Genomic DNA, 22711 nt, shown 5'->3' with positions numbered 1-22711 from the left:
TTGTATAATTAAAACAAGAACAAATTAGCGTTCGTATTTGCTGTTATTTATTGGTCCCCCTCCAAAAGGGTCTATGCTTGACAAACTGTTAACAGTTTCAGAAACCAACTCTGGAGCTCACCTCAGCTCAAGTCTGCGTAAACTGTGAGTTACACTGGACGGAAAAGCAGCTCAGAGCTGCCTGTGCAGTTTGGCTGGTGACGAGGACAGAAGATACTTTATAGAAACAGCCATCCTGCGGGAGGGAAGACAAACTTCAACACAGACACAGGAGATCGTCTATAAGGGCCGTGGGCTCAGGACTGGCATGAGGGAAACCGGCCAACCACAAGTATCCACACTCTAGACCCAGCACATGCCCTGGGTGTGGGTGTGAGCCACACTGGGGGCAGCCGGTCCACACAGCACCGTGGTATGGGACTCCTGTTGGTGGGTGGGAGGGCCTGGCCCCAGGCAGGACTGCTCAGATGTCATTGGCTCCAGCCAGGAGACCTGACTGCTGCTGCCCTCACGCTGCACAGGCTCCTGGGGCTGAACTGCAGAAGCCCTGCCTCCTCTCTGCCCTTGACACACGGAGGAGGAGGGAGCCATCTTACTGTGGCTTCTCATATCAGTGTTTGCCACTCTTGATGGCAACCATGAAATTAGGCTCATAGGTCACAACCAGCCTTGTGCTATGATACAGAATAAAATAGAAAACATTAAAGACATGTAACACGTAAAAAATGAAAAGTCTCATAAAACATTTTAGTTCCATATACGTGTGAACCACATCCAACTAGAAAATCTATCTCTGGGTTCACTTGAAATACCACCAGGCCAGCCATGGTACCTAAGCTGTTACCTTGGTTTCCCCGACAACATGCTACTTGCCTCCCTTGCAGAAGCAAACAGGTTTACTGCACATTCTGTGGCATTTCTCAGTGGCCCAAGTGGTTTTTAAACCTGAAACCTGAGGAAGCAGGTGGAAACTTTGGGAATGCCTTGTCAATATCTCAGCAAATTCAGTTTGAATGACATGTCCAGGTTTCCACTCAGAAGGGAGGCCTTGGTCCTAACGCCGCTCTCGGATGTACACTGAGAGGAAGCGGTGGGTGTGTTTCCCAGGATAGGAGGCATCTCCAGGCCTAGTCCCTGAACACATGTTTCTGTCCCCCAGGAGGCTCAGGGAACAGTACCCAGCAGTCCTCAGTGGGGTCTGCTGCTAGACTCCAAGTGTGACCGTTTGCCAGAGGTCAGCATCCCAGAATGGTCTCCTGGCTCAGAAAACGTCCTCTTGTAGCTCCGCCCATTGGACCCTCCTCGGTGCCATTTACAGATGTCACCATTCAGGATGTCCTGGATGTGCTGCACGATCAGGTTGATGGCCACTGCAGCAGGAGAGACAGCAGGTGTTAGCTATGTCCCTTTTTTTTTTTTTGTACAGACAGAGTTTCACTTTATTGCCCTCGGTAGAGTGCCGTGTCATCACACAGCTCACAGCAACCTCCAACTCCTGGGCTTAGGCGATTCTCTTGCCTCAGCCTCCTGAGTAGCTGGGACTACAGGCGCCCGCCACAACGCCCGGCTATTTTTTTTTTGTTGTTGCAGTTTTGGCCGGGGCTGGGTTTGAACCCGCCACCCTCGGCATATGGGGCCGGCACCCTGCTCACTGAGCCACAGGCACGGCCCAGCTATGTCCCTTTCAGTCACACACCCAGCTCCACGCTCCTAGCAGCAGCACTTGGCCAAAAGTGACAGCCCGACTGCCATGCACCGAAGCACAGGACGTCAGCTCAGGCCTCTGCCTGGTATCACATCTCAGCAGACAAACACACATCAGGACACAAGTACAGGAAGATTTGCCAACTCGGTCTTCTGCTGAGGAGTTATGTTAAATACTTTCTGCCAAAAAGTGGCAATCCCTCTCAAACAGTTTAAAATACATTTTGGGGTTTTTTTTGTAGAGACAGAGTCTCACTTTATCGCCCTCGGTAGAGTGCCGTGGCATCACACAGCTCACAGTAACCTCCAACTCCTGGGCTTAGGCGATTCTCTTGCTTCAGCCTCCTGAGTAGCTGGGACTACAGGCGCCCGCCACAACACCCGGCTATTTTTTTGTTGCAGTTCAGCTGGGGCCGAGTTTGAACCCACCACCCTCGGTATATGGGGCCGGGGCCCTACCCACTGAGCCCCACGCGCCGCCCTAAAATACATTTTTAAAGCAGATTTTAAACCAGTGCCACAGATAAGTTCAGGCCTCATGCTTTGGGAATGCCCAGTTGCTGCAAAAGGGTGTCACAGCTTTGGCTCTGGGAGGGGTACGGAGCTGGGCAGCCCATGGGGCTGGACTCTTACCCATGTTGTCAACCCCACGTGGGATGATCACATCAGCATACTTCTTTGTCTGCAAAGCACAAAGGAGGTTCTTGTGAGGATTTTTCCATCAAAGGTGATTTTCAGGTGCTTGGAATTAGATGCAACAGCAGAAGGTGTAGTCCTTGAGTCTGCCAGTGTCAGGGAGGGACTCAGCTCTCTATCCAGTATGAGAGACAGTGATCCAGGTAGTGAGGCAGACAAAAGAAACCGCCAGTTCTGGTATCTCTGAATCACTCACTGTTCTTGTTCTTTTCTGTGAAGAACACTGCAAGGGACGGCTGTCCATGCTAACAACTGAATTCACTGGGCCAAGCCAAGCATAGCAGCTACAATGCAGGACATTGTTCCTCTGGAATTATGAACCTGTCTGCAAAAACCCTGGGAGCAGGACACAGCTTGCACAATCCATGATTGCATGGTGCCCCGCATGCAGACACCCCAGGGCAACTGCTCACCTTCCTTCCTTCATAAGCTCCTTTGCTCTAGTTAATTACATTAGTACCTACCTATTCCCTGTCAGATCTCTGCTAAGGGCAGACAGAAAGAACAGGAAATGTGGGGCCACTCGGGAAGGACCCCAGTGGGATGGTGGGAGACCCTGGGAAGAGGCTGCTGTTTGGGGGGACACACCTGAACCAGGCAAAGCTGGGGTAGCAGGGAGGGCAGTCTGGGCCAAGGGACAGACCTGCAAACTGTGTGGTGCTGCTGACATGTGGATTTGGGTCAGGAAGACATGTCACAAGAGTTGAGCTGCAGAGGCAGGCAGAGCCCAAGTCCTAGGGACAGCTGTGTCTGCAGGCAGTGGAGCCCCATCCCAGGAAAACATGAGAGCAAGGGCCAGGGTGGTTTCCACTGTGATCATCTGATGGGGCGGAGACCTTGGGTTAGAGGGGACTAGAAAGGAGGGAGTCCAGAGGCAGCAGGAGCTCAAGAAAGGGTTGCTAAGGGTCTGCTAGCACAAGTGGGAGAGGGATATGGTCAGGATATATTTTTTTTAAGACTCCTGGGTCAGAGGTAATAGGCAGGACATATTTGAGAGGTTGGGTTAGTAGGACCGCACAAGTTAGTGAACAGGAAGGGTGAGGGAGAAGGAGGCTCCAGAACCATTCTGGGACTTGGCCCAGGAGGGGGCAGGTGATGCCACTTCCCCTGCTCAGGGTCTCCTGGTGAGATTTGGTGTCCAAAGTTTTACTGCAAACCACCTACTTTGCCAAATGTCTTTCTGTGAATATAAGAAACTGTAGGTGGCGCCTGTGGCTCAAGGAGTAGGGCGCCGGTCCCATATGCCGGAGGTGGTGGGTTCAAACCCAGCACCAGCCAAAAACCAAAAAAAAAAAAAAAAAAAGAAACTGTAACAGTTAGTTTACTTTTCTTGTAGGCATTGGTGGTATAGTGGTGAGCAAAACTGCCTTCTAGTTAATTTAGTTTTCAAACTGCTCTTCAGAAACTTCAGTGAATATGAATGTTAAAATGTTTAAACAGCAGTAGGTAAAACTTTTTGTCGGGCGGTGCCTGTGGCTCAGTCGGTAAGGCGCCAGCCCCATATACCGAGGGTGGCGGGTTCAAACCCGGCCCCAGCCAAACTGCAGCCAAAAATAGCCAGGCGTTGTGGTGGGCGCCTGTAGTCCCAGCTACTCGGGAGGCTGAGGCAAGAGAATCGCTTAAGCCCAGGAGTTGGAGGTTGCTGTGAGCTGTGTGAGGCCACGGCACTCTACTGAGGGCCATAAAGTGAGACTCTGTCTCTACAAAAAAAAAAAAAAAAAAAAAAAACTTATTTGTCTTACTCATCTAAGGCAGGAATCCTGGTTCTGGTTCCTTTGTGCTGTATTTTTACCTTTAATAGGCAAAATATTGTTAATTTTTTTTTTTAAACAATCTAATTTGAGTAGAGCCACAGTCCCATCAAGTAAGGAAGAAATACAAGGAGAACAAGACAGACTTAACAGGGAATCCTTTCTCTGTACAAGCCAGTAGGTCCTAGCCCAGAGGACACATGTCCTGCAGGGGCTGCTACGGAGTGCCCTCCACATGCCAGATCCTTGCAGGACAGTGAACAGACAGAAGCCTCTGCCCTCATGAGTTTACAACCAAAATGGGGAATAAGCGAAATAAACAGCACACAGCAGAGCATGAGGGTGCCCTGGAATAACAAAGCAGGAGAGTAGCTGGGGAGGAGTTTTCAACATAAGCTGGGAAGTCAGTGCCTGGACGGTAAAGGCCCCCAGGCAGGCAGGAAACAGCCGCTGGACGTAGGGAGAGGAGGGGCTTTTTAAGGCAGAGGACCAAATGCAGAGAGTGTATTTAGAACTGACAGGTATTCCCTGGATATGTGGCTGCAATAATTATTCACTTTTAAATCAGATCATTTTCCTCAAAAGTTCAGCTCTCACAGAACTGGGTACCATGTGTCCTTTTAAAAAGGGAGAAACAGGACTTTGAAATAAGTGAAAGGCAGGTACCGGCAGGCAGAATTCCTCAAAGGCTGGCTTGACAAAGGTGGTGTACTGGGTCAGAATCTGCTCCAGGTCCCTCCCCCGGTGCACGTCCCGGAGAACTGCAATAAGAGCAAGGTGCCACGTTCAGACCTCAGGATTTGCAGCCACCCTCCACCAGAGCAGACAAGCCCTCAACCGCCTTACCTCTCCGTGACAGCCTGACGTCAGAGTCTGTGTCCACGAAGAGGCGCAGGTGAAACATGTCCCGGATCTCCTGGCTGTAGAACACCAAGATGCCCTCAAACAGGACCACATCCGCAGGGTAGACCACTGTGGTCTCTGATAATCTGTGAGGTGGAGACGAGGAAATGGGCCTTGCTGGAGATATAGGGTCTTGGGGGCCTAATCCAATAGTCAGCTTCAGTCCCATCCCAGGATTGGGGGCTGGGGGCAGATCACAGGGGCCAGGCCTGCCACTGAAAAGTCTGTGTAAAACCAGAGGAGATTCCCTATACTGGCCCTCTCCTTGACCTTCCCAGGAATACCTGCTTACCTTGAATGGGTCACAAAATCATAGGTGGGGACTTCAACAGTTTTGCCCTCCACGATGTTTTTCAGAGTCCTATGCATCAAATCATTATCAAAAGCATCTGCAGGAATGGAACAAAACCAAGATACACCAGCTTCTCTTGTGCAGTAGACAGGAGGGGGCCCCCTCTGCCCTGGGGTCAGTACAGCTGGACACCAAGGACCCTAAAACATTTAGACTAGGAGCTGCCTCTGCAGTTTACATTTGGTAGCACCTGGGCTCACTGCAGTCCTGCAAACCACAGGATGAACCCTGTCCTCACCGCCCTCAAGCAGAGCCATTGCCCAAGCTCTGTCCCAACAGGAAGCTGGGACACAGGGGTTTTCTGATGGGCTGTCACTGAAAGGTGGGTAGGTTGGGCCTATGCTTCTCTTTCTCACATCCCTGAGAAACGGCTGAAAATGACAGACACCCAACTGGTAGCGGCAGGTGTCTCCCTGACCCATCTTCCTCTGTTTATCTGCTTCTTGACCAGACCAAGAAACCACTTCAGGGCCACCAGCTCTAGTTTACCTACTGCTTCCCGCACCACCCTCTCTGAGGACTTTGTCCCAGGCATGCATGGAGCAAGAGACCACAGTAAACAGGTGTGGACAAAGGCCCAGTGCAGCAAGGGGTAGGGAAGGTGAGCGGATTTCTCCATGGCTACCACTGTGGCAGTGCAGCGTCCTGGTGCCCACTCTGTGCCACAGGCTTACTGACTAGCCAAGTTCTGGTGAGGGCACCCAGGGCCCAATAAGCTCAGCAAAATTCTCCTGAGTAAACTGTGCAGCCCTCTCCACTGCAGGTCAGTGGAGAGTTTCTCTGCATCCCCATCCAACCCCTGGCTCAAGAAGAGGTGGGTGAGCAGGCCATCCAGCAGAGGTCTGCCCTCCTCTCCACAACCAGGCACCATCAGGCACTCGATCTACCTGGGTGGTCAAAATTGTACTGTCCCTTCAAGGCCTTGGCCTTCTGCTCCGCCGTCAGGACTTTGTAGAACCTGTCCTGGCTCAGAATGACCAGCTTGCGCTGCCGGTGGTCCACCTCGTTCTGTCCCAGCAGCTCCATAATCTTCTCACACACAGTTGACTGGGGACAAAAAAGGACGAGTCCCCCTGGAAATTCTTACCCTGCACAGGCAATGCCCCTTTCTAGGAGCTTCTGCATGGAGCTGGCTGGAGACTCTGATCCACCCCTGGGGGCTGCTTGACTGGCCACAAATAACACTAATCTCAAGGGAGGAGCGCGGGGCACGTGACGCGGGCAACATGGAGTAGGGGTCCCCAGAAGCCAGGCCAGAGGGGAGGCTTGGGAAGGCCCAAGGGCAAGCTCACACCCTCTGCCTGCCTCCGAGTCGGACCTGGCCCACTGCGGCCCGCAGCCGTTTCGCTTCTCCGCCGCCCTGCCCGCGCCAGGGAGGAGGTGCCTCGGCCGGGCGCTGGGGTCTCCTCTCCGGATCAGGCCGCGCGGAGACACGGGTCAGAGGCGAGGCGCCCAGCCGGCCGGCCCCTTACCTTCCCGCTCGCAGTGCCGCCGCTCACCCCGATCAGGAAGGGCCGCTGGTGGGGACGGTCGGCCTCCGGCGAAGCACCCTCGCAGTCGCCGCCTCCAGCCGAAGCCATCGCGGCCTCCCCCACCCCGCATCAGGTCCTCGTTCCCGCCCCTTCCCCAGAGCAGCCGGCGCGCCCGCCCCCAGCACGGAGGTCGGAGACGATACGAACGACCACTTCCGGGAGCACGCGCGCAGGGCACGGTGGGAGTCGTAGTCCGCTGCCACTGCGCATGCGTTCGGGGCGTGGGGCGGCCCCTAGTGTCGACTAGCGGCGGCCGAGGACAAGCGTACCTCCGCCTCGCCGCCAGGTACAGGGGTGTCAGACGTGGAGCTACCGCCCCAGCAGAGACCCGTAACTGCCGTTTCTGCAAGGTCGCAGCCCTGGCCCTGCCTCGCCCGCCCGTCCCCGGCCCCTCCTCCACGCTGGCCACCCGAGCTTGTGCTCACAACGCGGATACCACCCGACCCCTGCCGGAGCGTTTGGGGCCCCCCGCGCCTCTTGAGCTCGCGCCAAGTGGGCTGTGAGCGCCAAGGTCCAGCGCACTCCCAAGCGCCTGGCGTGGAGAAAGTGCGAGGCAAATACGGATCCCTTCAAGTGCATTTCCCCGCGGCGTCGAGACTGCTGCAAGCCCAGCTCCTAATTCATCTGACACTCCATAAATACTTGACGCTGAAATTAGATGCAGGCGGGATTAGAGTAACGTGCAGACATCCGATGCAACAGGTGCTGTCACTTCGCGGGTCTCAGTCCATCTCAGGAGAGGCTACGCAGCTCCCGCTATCAATGCGAAGGGGCGAGAGAGGACTCGGGCGCCTGAGAGCTGTGAACAAGGACAGCGGGAAGCTCCCTGAAGCTGCGGCTTCCTCGGCTTGGCTGTGCCGCGCAGAGGCCTGAGAAGAACCATGGCAGGGTTAGGAGCCCGGCTGTGTGCGACAACTGGATTCAAACCTTGCCTTTGCTGAGTGACCTCAGGCACTGATGTGACCGCTCTGAGCCTCTGTTTCCTCACTGCTGAAGTAGGGGGAGTAAGGCGCTGAGGTTCCCCTGCCTTAGGAACAAAAAGGCCGCAGGCGGAGGGCGTGGCCCGGAGGTGGCGCCTGTTCCGTGGCTTTCTGTATTTGTTTGGCATCCATTCATCACAGGGCCAGTTATGACAGAGTCTTACTCTGTCGCCAGGTAGAGTGCTGTGGCATCATCATACCTCACAGCAACCTCAAACTCGGGTTCAAGCGATCTTCTTGCCTCACCTTCCCCAGTAGTTGAGACTACAGGCACTTGCCACAATGCCAGCCTAGTTTTTCTATTTTTAGTAAAAACGGTATCTCTTGTTCAGGCTGAGCTCAAGCAATTCACCTGCCTCGGCCTCCCAGAGTACTAGGATTACAGGTATGAACCACTGCACTGGGCTTATTTTCTTTTTTTCTGGTGCTCTGGGAACCTTTGGGGACCTTATAGACCCCTGTACATACTTCCCTTCCCAGAGACAATTTGTGTGTGTGTTTGGGTACAAGGTCTTGGCCTGTGGCCCAGACTGGTGTGCAGTGGCTATTCACAGGCAAAGTTACAGCTCACAGCTACCTTGAACTCCTGGGCTTAAGCAACCCTCCTGCCTCAGCCTCCCAAGTAGCTGGGAGTACAGGTGCCCTGCCAGTACACCTGGCTAATTATTTTTTTTTTTTTTTTTGAGACAGAGTCTTACTTTGTCGCCCTTAGTAGAGTGCCGTGGCATCATAGCTCACAGCAACCTCAAACTACTAGGTTCAAGCGATTCTCTTGCCTCAACCTCCGCAGTAGCTGGGGGGATTCTCTTGCCTCAGTCCCCCACCCTACATCGGTTCTTCGCTCACGCCCCTTCCCCAGAGGGGGGCTCTACTCAGGTTGGTCTTGAACTCATGAGCTCAGACAATCTACCCTCCTCGGCCTAAATCATAGGTGTGAGCCACAGCGCCTGGTCTTGGCTAATTTTTTTATTTTTTGTAGAGGGGAGGGTCTCACCATGTATCCCAGGCTGGTCTTGAACTCCCAGCCTCTAGGGACACTACCATCTCAACCTCCCAAAACACTGAGACAGCCAGTTCTTAGAGCTGGCAAAGGACTATTCTTGGAGCAGGCTTTTCTGATGCAAACCAACCAATCACAAGTCTATGGCCCCAATTCCGTCTTTAACTTACTCTGACACCCCATGCCAGTGTTTCGCCAGCCCTAAATCATCCCCAGGCCAGCTATCAGCCATCATCCAGGAAACAATTATGTTCTGGCCCACATGGCTAAGGCCTCTGGACCATCGTGACCCCCCGTGGGATACCCCTGAACTACCACCAAGCACAAGTTCAGTCCCCAATCTAAATGGCCCCAGCCTTTCCCCATTTTGTGATGAAGGGTGATCTTGGAGAAGCACAAGTGAATGGGAAGAATTCATGATAGGTTCCATTATTTGTTTGACTTTTTATTTATTTATTTTTTATACTCTAACAAAAATAACTATTTTTTGTATATTTTTTTTTATTAAATCATAGCTGTGTACATTAATGCGATCATGGGGCACCATACCCTGGTTATATAGACTGTTTGACACATTTTCTTTTCTTTTTTTTTTTTTTTGTAGAGCCAGAGTCTCACTTTATGGCCCTCAGTAGAGTGCCATGGCATCACACAGCTCACAGCAACCTCCAACTCCTGGGCTTAAGCGATTCTCTTGCCTCAGCCTCCCGAGTAGCTGGGACTACATGCGCCCACCACAACGCCCAGCTATTTTTTGGTTGCAGTTCAGCCAGGGCCGGGTTTGAACCCGCCACCCTCGGTATATGGGGCTGGCGCCTTACCGACTGAGCCACAGGCGCCGCCCTGTTTGACACATTTTCATCACACTGGTTAACATAGCCTTCCTGGCATTTTCTTAGTTATTGTGTTAAGACATTTACATTCTACTGACTTTTTATTTTTTGAGACAGTTTCATTCTGTTGCTGCAGACTAGAGTGCCGTGGCAGAGTCTGCTTAACTCACAGCAACCTCAAATTACTGAGTTCAAGCCATCCTCCTGCCTTAGTCTCCTCCTGAGTGGCTAGGACTATACAATGCCAGGCTAATTTTTCTATTTTTTTTTTTTTTTTTTTTTGTGGTTTTTGGCCGGGGCTGGGTTTGAACCCGCCACCTCCGGCATATGGGACCGGCACCCTACTCCTTGAGCCACAGATGCCGCCCTAATTTTTCTATTTTTTTTTTTTTTTTTTTTTTTTTTTTTTTTATTTGGCCGGGGCTGGGTTTGAACCCGCCACCTCCGGCATATGGGACCGGCGCCCTACCCGCTGAGCCACAGGCGCCGCCCTCTATTTTTAATAGAGACAAGGTGTTGCTCTTACTCAGGCTCGTCTTGAATTCCTCGGCTCAAGGGACCCTCCCACCTCAGCCTACCAGAGTGCTGGGATTACAGGTGTGAGCCAATGTGCTGGGCCTGTTTGACCTTTTAAAACATGTGCTGGTGTCCTGGCCCTGCACAAGACACACTGGGAGATGTGAAGAGACCAAAGAGTTACCTGGGGGCCCATGCTCAGGGTGCCTTCCACCTCAACCCTTCCTCACAGACTCTTCCCAGCACCTGGTCTCAGAGAAGCTTGGAGTCCTCCCCACTGCATGAGGTCAAACACTTCCATGTTCCCAGTGGCCCTGACCTGTCTGGATAGCCCGGCACTGGGCTGCAATGAAGTAGCTGAGTCTGCAATCACCTGCTTGATGTCTGTCCTGAGCAGAGAGCCCTGAGGGCAGGCACTGGTTGCTTGTCCCTCAGAATCTCTGGCACAGATGATGAACATTTGTTGCTGCTGAGAGAGGCAGTAACTTGAAGTTAGCAGCCCTGGGGCTCTGGGTTCCTAGAACCAGGTGAGGCAGTATGTGTGGGAGGGACCAGGGCCCAGCCTGTGGGATTTGCTATCTCATCTTCACTGTCCCCTACCCGCAAACACACATGGGCTGGGAAACGTGCTCTGTGGCTGCCTCTTCCCCATCCCCAGAGCCAGCCTTTGCATTATCCTGCAAATAATGTCCCAGTCAGGCCTTCCAGCTTCCTTGAACACAAGCTGACTCCAAGTGCGTAGACTATTAACCAGGTGCCTGATGTATGATTTCCTATTGATTGCTGTTTTCCTACTCACAAAAGTACCTGGTGTTCATTGGGGAAAATGTCTATACACAAACATACAAATAAGACTAAAATCACCTGGGTGTCGCCTGTGGCTCAGTGAGTAGGGCACCGGCCCCATATACTGAGGATGGCAGGTTCAAACCCAGCCCCGGCCGAACTGCAACAAAAAAATAGCCGGGCGTTGTGGCGGGCGCCTATAGTCCCAGCTGCTCGGGAGGCTGAGGCAGGAGAATCGCGGAAACCCAAGAGCTGGAGGTTGCTGTGAGCCGTGTGACGTCATGGCACTCTACCGAGGGCGGTAAAGGGAGACTCTGTCTCTACAAAAAAAAAAAAGACTAAAATCACCCATAACCCTCACCCAAGGAAAACTGTAGCTTTCTGTTCTGGTGTGTGTGCCCTCCTCATGTGGCACAGCTATGTACAGGGAACGTGAGGGGGAGGTTACATGAGATTTGCTTAGGTATCTTGAATCACATTCAAGTTCACCCCTATGGTGTGGGTACTGCTAGATCCTATTTTCCTGATGGGTAAGTGGAGGAATAGAGAGATTATATGGCTTGCTCAAGGCTCGCAGCTGCCATGGATTTCCAGTCAAGTTGGCTAAGCTGGCAGGTGCAGAAGCCAACACGTTCCCACATATACAACACTCCAAGCACTTAGAAATGCACAATCTCCTTTTTCAAGACAAGGGGAACATGATATCCAGGCCCTTGAAATGAATGACGCTCCTCAGAGGGAGCAGTTGGAAGCTGAACTGCCCACAGAGGGGCCAGGACCAGATATGTGCCCTGTGATGGCGGTCAAAGGCCCACTGCCTGCACATAGCCGCAGCGTACTGGAACTGGCCGTCTACATACAGCTGGAGCCCGAAAGGTGCCACCCTTTGTAAAACTAAAACAAACATCGCATGATCCAGCTTTGGGCAAAAAAGTGCCTTCTCTAAGAAAGTGGAATCCTGGGGCTGGAATACATGTGGGAAAGAAAAGCTGAGCTGAGGAATGAACATAAAATATGGTCCACAGCCAGTGCACCCGTCAAGTTCCATAAAGACAAATGCAGAACGGCCCAGATTCCAGGGCATGAGCGCGGCACAGGCAGGACCCTCCTGATGATACCGCTTGCTGAAGATGAATGCAGACTAAAGCCCAGAGGCAAAGATGAGGAAACTTGCCCCCTACTGGAGTAGCCAACAGGTGCAGCAAACAAAATCACATCTGAAAAACTAGAGATGATGCAATTTGAAAAGGATTTTAACATAAATATATGGGCAGGGCACAGTGGCCCACACCTATAATTCCAGCACTCTGGGAGGCCGTGGTGGGAGCATCACTTGAGGTTGGGAGTTAGAGACCAGCCTGAGCAAGAGCGAGTCTCCATCTCTACCAAAAACAAAAAATAAGCTGGGTGTCATGGCAGGCACCTGTAGACCCAGCTACTAGGAGAGTGGAGGCAAGAGGATTGCTGAGCCCAGGAATTTAAGGTTGCTGTGAGCGGGCAGCACCTGTGGTTCAGTGAGTAGGGCATCAGCCCCATATACTGAGGGTGGGGGGCTCAAACCCAGCCCTGGCCAAGGCCAAACTGCAACAAAAAAATATCCGGGCGTTGTGATGGGCACCTGTGGTCCCAGCTGCTCAGGAGGCTGAGGCAGGAGAATCGCCTAAGCCCAGGAGTTGGATGTTGCTGTGAGCTGTGATGCTATAGCACTCTACTGAGGGTGATAAAGTGAGACTCTGTCTCTAAAAAAAATAAAAATAATAAATAATAAATAAATAAAAAGGTTGCTGTGAGCTATGATGCCTTAGAACTCTACCCAGGCGGCAGAGCAAGACTCTTATATCCAAAAAATAAAAATATTAAAAACAACTAAAAATAGGGCGGCGCCTGTGGCTCAGTCGGTAAGGCGCCGGCCCATATACGGAGGGTGGCGGGTTCAACCCCATATACCGAGGGTGGCGGGTTCAAACCCGGCCCCGGCTGAACTGCAACCAAAAAAAATAGCCGGGCGTTGTGGCGGGCACCTGTAGTCCCAGCTACTCGGGAGGCTGAGGCAAGAGGATCGCTTAAGCCCAGGAGTTGGAGGTTGCTGTGAGCTGTGTGAGGCCACGGCACTCTACCGAGGGCCATAAAGTGAAACTCTGTCTCTACAAAAAAAAAAAAAAAAACTACTAAAAATATGTCTCTAAAAATGTTTGAAGACCTGACAACTAAATACATAATCCTAGACTGGATCCTACAGTGGAAACAAATATGCTAGAAAAGACATTATTGGATCAAGTGACAAAATTATAATGTGGACAATAGATCACAGTCTGTCTAGTAGGATCAGCGTTACGTCACTGACTTTGGTAATTGTGCAATGGTTGCATAAGAAAATATCCTTATTTTTAGAAAATACACTCAGGTAATTTAGCAATAAGATGTACAATTTAAGGGCGGCACCTGTGGCTCAGTCGGTAAGGCGCCAGCCCCATATACCGAGGGTGGCGGGTTCAAACCTGGCCCCGGCTGAACTGCAACCAAAAAAATAGCCGGGCGTTGTGGCAGGCGCCTGTAGTCCCAGCTACTCGGGAGGCTGAGGCAAGAGAATCGCTGAAGCCCAGGAGTTGGAGGTTGCTATGAGCTGTATGATGCCATGGCACTCTACCAAGGGCCATAAAGTGAAACTCTGTCTCTAGAAAAAAAAAAAAAAAGATGTGCAATTTAGTATGTTCAGAAAAAATTAAATGTATGTACACACCCACATGTGAGTGTGTGTGAAGAGAAAGCACATGGATGATAAACCAAATAGTGCGAAATGTTGGCGGTGACAGACCTGCATCAGCGTTACGAGGTGTGCTAGTCTGCTCAGGCTACCATAACAAAATACATGTGGGCTAGGCGCCCATAGCTCAGTGGGTAGGGTGCCGGCCACATACACTAGGGCTGGTGGGTTCAAATTTGGCCTGGGCCTGCTAAATGACAATGATAAACAACAATGAAAAATTGCCAGGAGTTGTGGTAGGCACCTGTAGTCCCAGCTACTTGGGAGGCTGAAGCAAGAGAATCGCTTAAGCCCAGGAGTTGGAGGTTGCTGTGAGCTGTGATGCCACAGCACTCTATCAAGGGCAATATAGTGAGACTCTGTCTCAAAAAAAAAAAAAAATACATGTACTGCAGACCGAGTGGCTTAATGCAAATTCATTTTCTGACGGTTCTGGAGGCTGCAAGTTCAAGTTCAAGGTGCCAGCAGGAGTGGTGTCCCCCGAGGCCTCTCTCCTTACTTGCAGCCATCTTTTTTTGAGACAGAGTCTCACTCTATCACCTTTGGTAGAGCGCTGTGGCATCATCGCTCACAGCAACCTCAAACTCCCTGGGCCCAGGCGATCCACTTGCTCAGCCTCCTGAGTAGCTGGGCATCCACCACAACTGGCTAGTTTTTCTATTTTTGGTAGAGACGGGTTCACACTTGCTCAAGCTGGTCTTGAATTCCTGAGCTTAAAGGATCCACTGGCCTTGGCCTCCCAGAGGGCAAGGATTACAGGTGTGAGCCACTGCACCCGGCCCAGATGGCCATCTTCATGCTGCCTCTTCATATGGCTGTTCCTCTGTGCAGGGGCACTCCTGGTGTCTCTTCCTCTCATAAGGACACCAGTCATGTTAAATTAAGACCTATTCTTTTGGGCGGCGCCTATAGCTCAAGGAGTAGGGCACCAGTCCCATATGCCGGAGGTGCCGGGTTCAAACCCAGCCCCGGCCAAAAACCACACACAAAAAAAAGACCTATTCTTTTTTGTTTGTTTGTTTTTGAGACAGAGCCTCAAGCTGTCGCCCTGGGTAGAGTGCTGTGGCGTCACAGCTCACAGCAACCTCCAACTTCAGGGCTTAAGCAATTCTCCTGCCTCAGCCTCCTAAGTAGCTGGGACTACAGGCACCTGCCACAATGCCCAGCTATTTTTGGGTTGCAGCCTTCATTGTTGTTTGGAGGGCCCACACTGGATTCGAACCCGCCAGCTCAGGTGTATGTGTCTGGCGCCTTAGCCACTTGAGGCACAAGAGCCGAGCCTATTATCAAATTAAAAGTTTTGTTTTGTTTTGAGGCAGAGTCTCACTGTGTCGCCCTTGGTAGAGCGCTGTGGTATCACAGCTCACAGCAACCTCAAACTCTTGGGCTTAAGTGAGTCTCTTGCCTCAGTCTTTGGACCTACAGGCACCAAGCTACTTTTTGTTGCAATTGTCATTGTTCCTTTAGCTGGCCCAGGCCGGGTTCGAACGTGCCACCCTTGGTGTATGTGGCCAGCACCCTATATCCACTGAGCTATAGGCGCTGCTCCAAATGAAAATTCTTTGTTTTTTTTTTGTAGAGACAGAGTCTCACTGTACCGCCCTGGGGCAGAGTGCGGTGGCGTCACACGGCCCACAGCAACCTCCAACTCCTGGGCCTATGCGATTCTCCTGCCTCAGCCTCCCGAGCAGCTGGGACCACAAACGCCCGCCACAACGCCTGGCTATTTTTTTGTTGCAGTTTGGCCGGGGCTGGGTTTTGAACCCGCTACCCTTGGCATATGGGCCGGCGCCCTACTCACTGAGCCACAGGCGTCGCCCGATCTTGAATATTTTTTTTTTTTTTTTTTTTTTTTTTGTAGAGACAGAGTCTCACTGTACCGCCCTCGGTTAGAGTGCCGTGGGCGTCACACGGCTCACAGCAACCTCTAACTCTTGGGCTTACGCGATTCTCCTTGCCTCAGCCTCTCGAGCAGCTGGGACTACAGGTACCCGCCACAACACCCGGCTATTTTTCTGTTGCAGTTTGGCCAGGGCTGGGTCCGAACCGCCACCCTCGGCATATGGGGCCGGCGCCCTACTCACTGAGCCACAGGCGCCTCCCACGATCTTGAATATTTTTAAGCGCCTTAATTTTATACTGTGTTGACAGTTTGCTTGGGTATAGAATTCTAGGTGGGTGCTCTGGTTATTTACTGTTACAGAACAGGCCACCCCAACACTTCAACTCATTCTGCTCTGCGTGTTGACTTGTGTAGCCTCACTTCTCCCTTGGGGTCTCACGTTTGGTTGCAATCAGATGGCGGCTGGGGCACAAGCTTACTTGTGTCACACATCCAAGATGGCTCACTCAAGGTTTGGTGCCCATAGCTCAGTGGTTAAGAGCACCAGCCACACAGACCAGGGATGGGGCTTTGAAGTCAGCCCAGGCCCGCTAAACAACAATGACAACTACAACAACAAAATAGCTGGGCATTGTGGCAGGTGCTTATAGTCCCAGCTATTTGGGAGGCTGAGGCAAGAGAATCCCTTAAGCTCAAGAGTTGGAGGTTACTGTGAGCTATGACGCTATGGCACTCTACTGAGGGTGACATAGTGAGACTCTGTCTCAAAAAATAAAAAAGATGGCTCCCTCAAATGGCTGGCATTTGATGCTAACAGTCAACTGGGAATCCAGCTGGGGCTGTTAACTAGAGGACCTACAGTGGCTGTCACCCAAAATACTTATAAAGTGGCCTCTTCTGCTGTGGTCAAAGAGACAGCATCCTTATGTTTCTGCTCTACTCTGAAGAAGCAACTGGGCTCTCCATAGAGTTTGCTACTTCTAGACATTGAGCTGCCACCCAGTTGTGATGCCTCCTGCCCAGTCTCTCCATCCAGCTGGGCCCCCCTGGTGAGAGCTGTGCTAGGCCAGTGCCTGCACCAGCATCGACAGTGTTCTCTCCATGGGCAGTTGGCAGCAGGTCTGATGGTGAAATGGCAACTGCTGTGCCTGGGGTGGCGGTGGGCTCAGCTTCTGACCACGTGTGGGCATGCCGTCCCTGGGGGCTTCAGTGGAGGGGGTATTGCTGGTCCTCCAGGCCTGGCACCACTGACATACCAGGAGCCTCGGGGAGCCCGCCTGCACCGCGGGAGCAGCAGCAGCATTACTTTGGCCCTTGCTGCCAAACCAAGATGAAACAGCTGTGGGAGTGTGTCCAGGTGACCTTAAACTTGGTCAGATTTCAGTGAGGTGCTGAAACAGTGCAAATTTACAAATACATTTGTGTAACTGAAAAATTCAAATTGAAAAAAATGGAAAAATCAACTCTCATGACCAAGTTAATTTAGCATAAAAACATAATTGATCATGACATTATAAAATAAAAACACCCAACTTCTCCTCTGTTTTTTTATTTTTATTTTTATTTTTTATTTTTGTAGAGACAGAGTCTCACTTTATGGCCCTTGGTAGAGTGCTGTGGCATCACAGCTCACAGCAACCTCCAACTCCTGGGCTTAGGTGATTCTCTTGCCTCAGCCTCCAGAGTAGGTGGGACTACAGGCGCCCACCATAACTTCTCTATTATTAACAGCTTCCTTGCTTAACAATGTCAGTGGAAGCCAGTGTTCTGACCACCTGGAAGTTTATCAAGATGTGAGTTAGGACTAAGCAAATGTTTGTGTGGCTTCCTAAACCAGCTGTTGTAATGTTATGATTTTTATCATAATTAATATAATTGTCAATCAATAATTGACAATTATTATTTCTACTTATTTGTCAATTAATTAGAAATAATTATATATGGGCGGCTCCTGTGGCTCAAAGGAGTAGGGCACCAGCCCCACATGCCGGAGGTGTCGGGTTCAAACCCAGCCCCGGCCAAAAACAAAAAAAAAAACAAACAAAAAAAGAAATAATTATATATTTTGTCATAATTTTAATTATTTGTCAATTAATTAGAATACAGCAGGTTGGGTGGCCCCTGTGGCTCAGTGAGTAGGGCGCCGGCCCCATATACTGAGGGTGGTGGGTTCAAACCTGGCCCGGGCCAAATCGGAACAAAAAATAGCCGGGCGTTGTGGCGGGCGCCTGTAGTCCCAGCTACTGGGGAGGCTGAGGCAAGAGAATCACCTAAGCCCAAGAGTTGGAGGTTGCTGTGAGCTGTGTGACGCCACGGCACTCTACGGAGGGCGGTACAGTGAGACTGTCTCTACAAAAAAAAAAAAAAAGAAAAGAATATAGCGGGGGATGGGGGGTGGGGAGGTGGGGGGGTTCCCCAGAGGGAGGGATAGGGAGGAAAGGAAGAGAGGAAGAAATGGCAAGAGGGAAAGAAGAAGTGGAGAGAGGGAGAGAGAATTTTTTTTTTAATTGTCACCCTTGGTAGAGTGCTGTCACATCCTAGCTCACAGCAACCTCAAACTCTTGGGCTCAAGCGATTCTCTTGCCTCAGCCTCCCTAGTAGCTGGGACTATAGGTGCCTGCCACAACTCCCGGCTATGTTTTTTTGTTGTTTTTTTTGTCTAGCAGGCCTGGGCTGGGTTTGAACCCACTAGCCCCAGAGCATGTGGCCGGCGCCCTAACCACTGAGCTACAGGGTCCCAGCTAGGGAGAGAGAATCTTTTTTTTTGGCCGGGGCTGGGTTTGAACCCACCACCTCCGGCATATGGGACCCGCGCCCTACCCGCTGAGCCACAGGCACCGCCCGGGAGAGAGAATCTTTAGCATGAGATTACAAGGCTTCTTATGACCTGGCGTCAGAAGTTACTTAGTGTCATTTCTGCCAAATTCCAAAGGAACTAGCCACTCCAGTTGAAAATTAACTTCCCTCAGAATTTTTAAGCATTCATCCGTTGTTTGTTTGTTCTTTGAAGACAGAGTCTCACTTTGTCGCCCTTAGTAGAGTGCTATGGTGTCATAGCTCACAACAACCTTAGGCTCAAACTCCTAGGCTCAAGCAATTCTCTTGCCCTTGGCCTCTGGAGTGGTTGGGACTACAGGGGCCAGCTACAATGCCCAGTTACTTTTTGTTGAGATAGGGTCACACAGTTGCTCAGGCTGGTCTCCTGAACTCAAGCAATCCACCTGTCTTGGTCTCCCAGAATGATGGGGTTACAGGTCTGAGCCACCTTGGCCAGCTGTCTCCTTGTTTTCCATATTCCTATTAAGAAGTCCAATGTCAGGCGGTGCCTGTGGTTCAGTCGGTAAGGCGCCGGCCCCATATACCGAGGGTGGCGGGTTCAAACTCAGCTCCGGCCGAACTGCAACCAAAAAAAAAATAGCCGGGCGTTGTGGCGGGCGCCTGTAGTCCCAGCTACTCGGGAGGCTGAGGCGAGAGAATCACTTAGGCCCAGGAGTTGGAGGTTGCTATGAGCTGTGTGAGGCCACGGCACTCTACTGAGGGCCATAAAGTGAGACTCTGTCTCTACAAAAAAAAAAAAAAAGAAGTCCAATGTCTTTCTGATTGTCTTTTTTTTTTTTGGCTGGGGCAGGGTTTGAACCCACCACCTCCGGCATATGGGACCGGCGCCCTACTGCTTGAGCCACAGGTGCCGCCCATCTTTCTGATTTTCTTTCTTTTTTTTTTTTTTTGTAGAGACAGAGTTTCACTTTATTGCCCTCGGTAGAGTGCCGCGGCATCACACAGCTCACAGCAACCTCCAACTCCTGGGCTTAGGCGATTCTCCTGCCTCAGCCTCCGGAGTAGCTGGGACTACAGGCGCCCACTACAACGCCCGGCTATTTTTTTGTTGTTGTTGCAGTTTGGCCGGGGCTGGGTTTGAACCCGCCACCCTCGGTATATGGGGCCGGTGCCCTGCTCACTGAGCCACAGGTGCCGCCCCATCTTTCTGATTTTCAGTACAGTGTATGAAACTTCCTTTTTTTCCTATGGAAATTCATAGAATCTTTCTTTCGTCCTAGGATTCTGAAATTTCACAATCATGTCCCTTTAGAGGGGTCTATTTTCCCCAGTATGTTGGGCCTTCAATTAGCACTTTCCTGAAACTTGTGTCCTTCAGTTACAGAAATTTTTCTTGGGTTTGTTGAGGACTTCCTCCTCGCCACAATTTCTTTTTTTTTTTTTTTTTTGAGACAGTCTGAAGCTGTCACCCTGGGTAGAGTGCTGTGGTGTCACAGCTCACAGCAACCTCCAACTCCTGGGCTCAAGTGATTCTCCTGCCTCCGTCTCCCAAGTAGCTGGGACTACAGGCACCTGCCACAACGCCCGGCCATTTTTTGGTTGCAGCCGTCATTGTTGTTTGATGGGCCCGGGCTGGATTGGAACCCACCAGCTCAGGTGTACGTGGCTGGCGCCTTAGCTGCTTAAGTCACGGGCGCCAAACCTTCTTTTTGTTATTTATGGAATTCCTGTGAGTCAGATCTGAGGTGTCCTGGGCTGTCTCTATCATGTTTTTCCTAATTTTGTTTGTTCGTTTGAGGCAGAATCTCACTTTGTTACCCTTGGTAGAGTGCTGTAATGTCACAGCTCACAGCAACCTCAAACTCATGGGCTCAAGGAATTCTCTTGCCTTGGTTTCTCAAGTTGCTGGGACTACAGGCGCCCGCCACAATGCCGGGCTATTTTCAGAGACGAGATCTCACTCTGGCTCAGGCTGGTTTTGAATCTGTGAGCTCAGGCAACCCACTGGCCTCAGCCTCCCAAGTGCTGGGATTACAGGCGTGGGTCACTGCACCGGCCCTATGTATTTTCTCTCTCACTTTTTCCTTCAGTGTCTGGAGACTTCCTCTACTTCTACCTTCCAACCTTTCCATTGAGGTTTTAAATTTCTGCTGCCAAATCTTTAATTCTCAAGAGCTTTTTGTTTTGCTTTATGAATGTTCCTTTTTTTTTTTTTTTTTTGTAGAGACAGAGTCTCACTTTATGGCCCTCGGGTAGAGTGCCGTGGCCTCACACAGCTCACAGCAACCTCCAACTCCTGGGCTTACGCGATTCTCTTGCCTCAGCCTCCCGAGTAGCTGGGACTACAGGCGCCCGCCATAACACCCGGCTATTTTTTGGTTGCAGTTTGGCCGGGGTCGGGTTTGAACCCACCACCCTCGGCATATGGGGCCGGCGCCTTACCAACTGAGCCACAGGCGCCGCCCTGAATGTTCCTTTTTTACATCACCCTGCTGTTGTTTCATGAATGCCTTCTCTAATTCTCTGAAGATAATTGTTCATAAAATTTTCTTCTCTCTGGGCGGCGCCTGTGGCTGAAGGAGTAGGGCGCCGGTCCCATATGACGGAGGTGGCAGGTTCAAACCTAGCCCCGGCCGAAAAAAAAAAAAAAATTTTTCTTCTCTCTGAAGGATCTGTTTCCTACAAGTAAGTGTTTTTTCCAGATTGATTTATGAGTATAATGATTAGGTTACATTGTTTGCATCTGTTAGGTAAATGTCCTCCAAGTTACTTTTTTTTTTTTTTTTCTTTTTTTTTTATTGTTGGGGATTCATTGAGGGTATGCTTTTTTTTTTTTGAGACAGCCTCAAGCTGTTGCCCTGGGTAGAGTACCTGGCGTCACAGCTCACAGCAACCTCAAACTCCTGGGCTTAAGCGATTTTCTTGCCTCAGCCTCCCAAGTAGCTGGGACTACAGGCAGCTATTTTTTGTTTGTAGTTGTCATTGTTGTTTGGCAGGCCCGGGCTGGATTCAAACCCACTAGCTCTGGTGTATGTGGCTGACGCTTTGGCGGCTTAAGCTACAGGCGCTGAGCCCCAAGTTACTTTTTTTCCAGTTGTTTGGATCTCTTTCAGGTGAGATGCATTCTTCGGCTGTACGGTGAATGATCATTATCTCTCTGTTAATATTTAAGGGGGGGGGAAGAAAATAAGAAATTAAAAAAAAAAAATATTTAAGGGCGGCGCCTGTGGCTCAGCGGGTAGGGCGCCAGTCCCATATGCCGGAGGTGGCGGGTTCAAACCCAGCCCCGGCCAAATTAAAAAAAAAAAAAAAATATTTAAGAGGGGAAATTACTGCTGGGCTCCACGGCTCATACCAATAATCCTAGATCTCTGGGAGGCCAAGGTAGGAGGACTGCTTTAGCCTAAGAGTTGGAGACCAGCCTGATCAGGGCAAGACCCCGTCTCTATTAAAAATAGAAAAAAAGGGCGGCGCCTGTGGCTCAGTGAGTAGGGCGCCGGCCCCATATACTGAGGGTGGCGGGTTCAAACCCAGCCCCTGCTGAACTGACCAAAAAATAGCTGGGCGTTGTGGTGGGCAACTGTAGTCCCAGCTTCTTGGGAGGCTGAGGCAAGAGAATCAATTAAGCCCAAGAGTTTGAGTTTGCTGTGACCTGTGATGCCATGATACTCTACTGAGGGCAACATAGTGAGACTGTATCTCAAAAAAAAAAAAAAAAGAAAGAAGGGTGGTGCCTGTGGCCCAAAGGGGTAGGGTGCCAGCCCCATATGCCGGAGAGCAGGTTCAAACCCAGCCCCGGCCAAAAAAAACTGCAAAAAAAAAAAGAAAAAACAAACAAGAAAGAAAAATTAGATGAGCATGGTGGCATATGCCTGTATTCCCAGTCACTTGGGAGACTGAGGCAAGAAGGTCATTTCCACCCAGGAGTTGGAGTTTGCAAATAGCAATGATGAGGCCATTGCACTCTAGACCCAGTGACAGAGCAAGACTCTGTCTCAAAAAAAAAAAAGTGTGAATCCAAAAGATGGCTGGAAATTCTAAGGGTATGGGTGGGCTTTATTATTATTATTATTTTTTGACTGAACTTTTTTTTATTAAATCATAGCTGTGTACAATAATGCAATCATGAGGTACAATGTGCTAGTTTTATATACAGTTTGAAATATTTCCCCCGAACTGGTTAACATGGGTGGGCTTTATTATTATTATTATTTTTTGACTGAACTTTTTTTTATTAAATCATAGCTGTGTACAATAATGCAATCATGAGGTA

General features: G+C 50.7%; 1 protein-coding gene across 3 annotated transcripts; it reads right to left on the bottom strand.

The window, feature by feature from the left end:
* Positions 1–28: 28 nt before the first annotated feature.
* UCK1 (uridine-cytidine kinase 1) lies at positions 29–7799 on the bottom strand. Of its 3 annotated transcripts, none has more exons than XM_053559510.1 (7): positions 6906–7113; positions 6294–6453; positions 5347–5443; positions 4998–5140; positions 4818–4912; positions 2338–2386; positions 29–1370 (listed from the first exon to the last, which is right to left on the bottom strand). In XM_053559510.1, exons 1-7 carry the CDS (start codon positions 6984–6986, stop codon positions 1189–1191), a joined length of 807 nt encoding a protein of 268 aa, XP_053415485.1. In that variant the 5' UTR covers positions 6987–7113; the 3' UTR covers positions 29–1188. The 3 variants fall into 3 exon arrangements, with proteins under 3 accessions (XP_053415485.1, XP_053415493.1, XP_053415475.1); XM_053559500.1 differs by having other exon boundaries at positions 31–1370; positions 6879–7099; XM_053559518.1 differs by lacking the exon at positions 6294–6453 and having other exon boundaries at positions 6879–7799.
* Between the last annotated feature and the right edge of the window lie 14912 nt (positions 7800–22711).

Source organism: Nycticebus coucang, chromosome 2, assembly GCF_027406575.1.
Source record: "Nycticebus coucang isolate mNycCou1 chromosome 2, mNycCou1.pri, whole genome shotgun sequence".
Taxonomy (NCBI): domain Eukaryota; kingdom Metazoa; phylum Chordata; class Mammalia; order Primates; family Lorisidae; genus Nycticebus; species Nycticebus coucang.
This window is presented reverse-complemented; position numbering and strand designations above follow the sequence as displayed.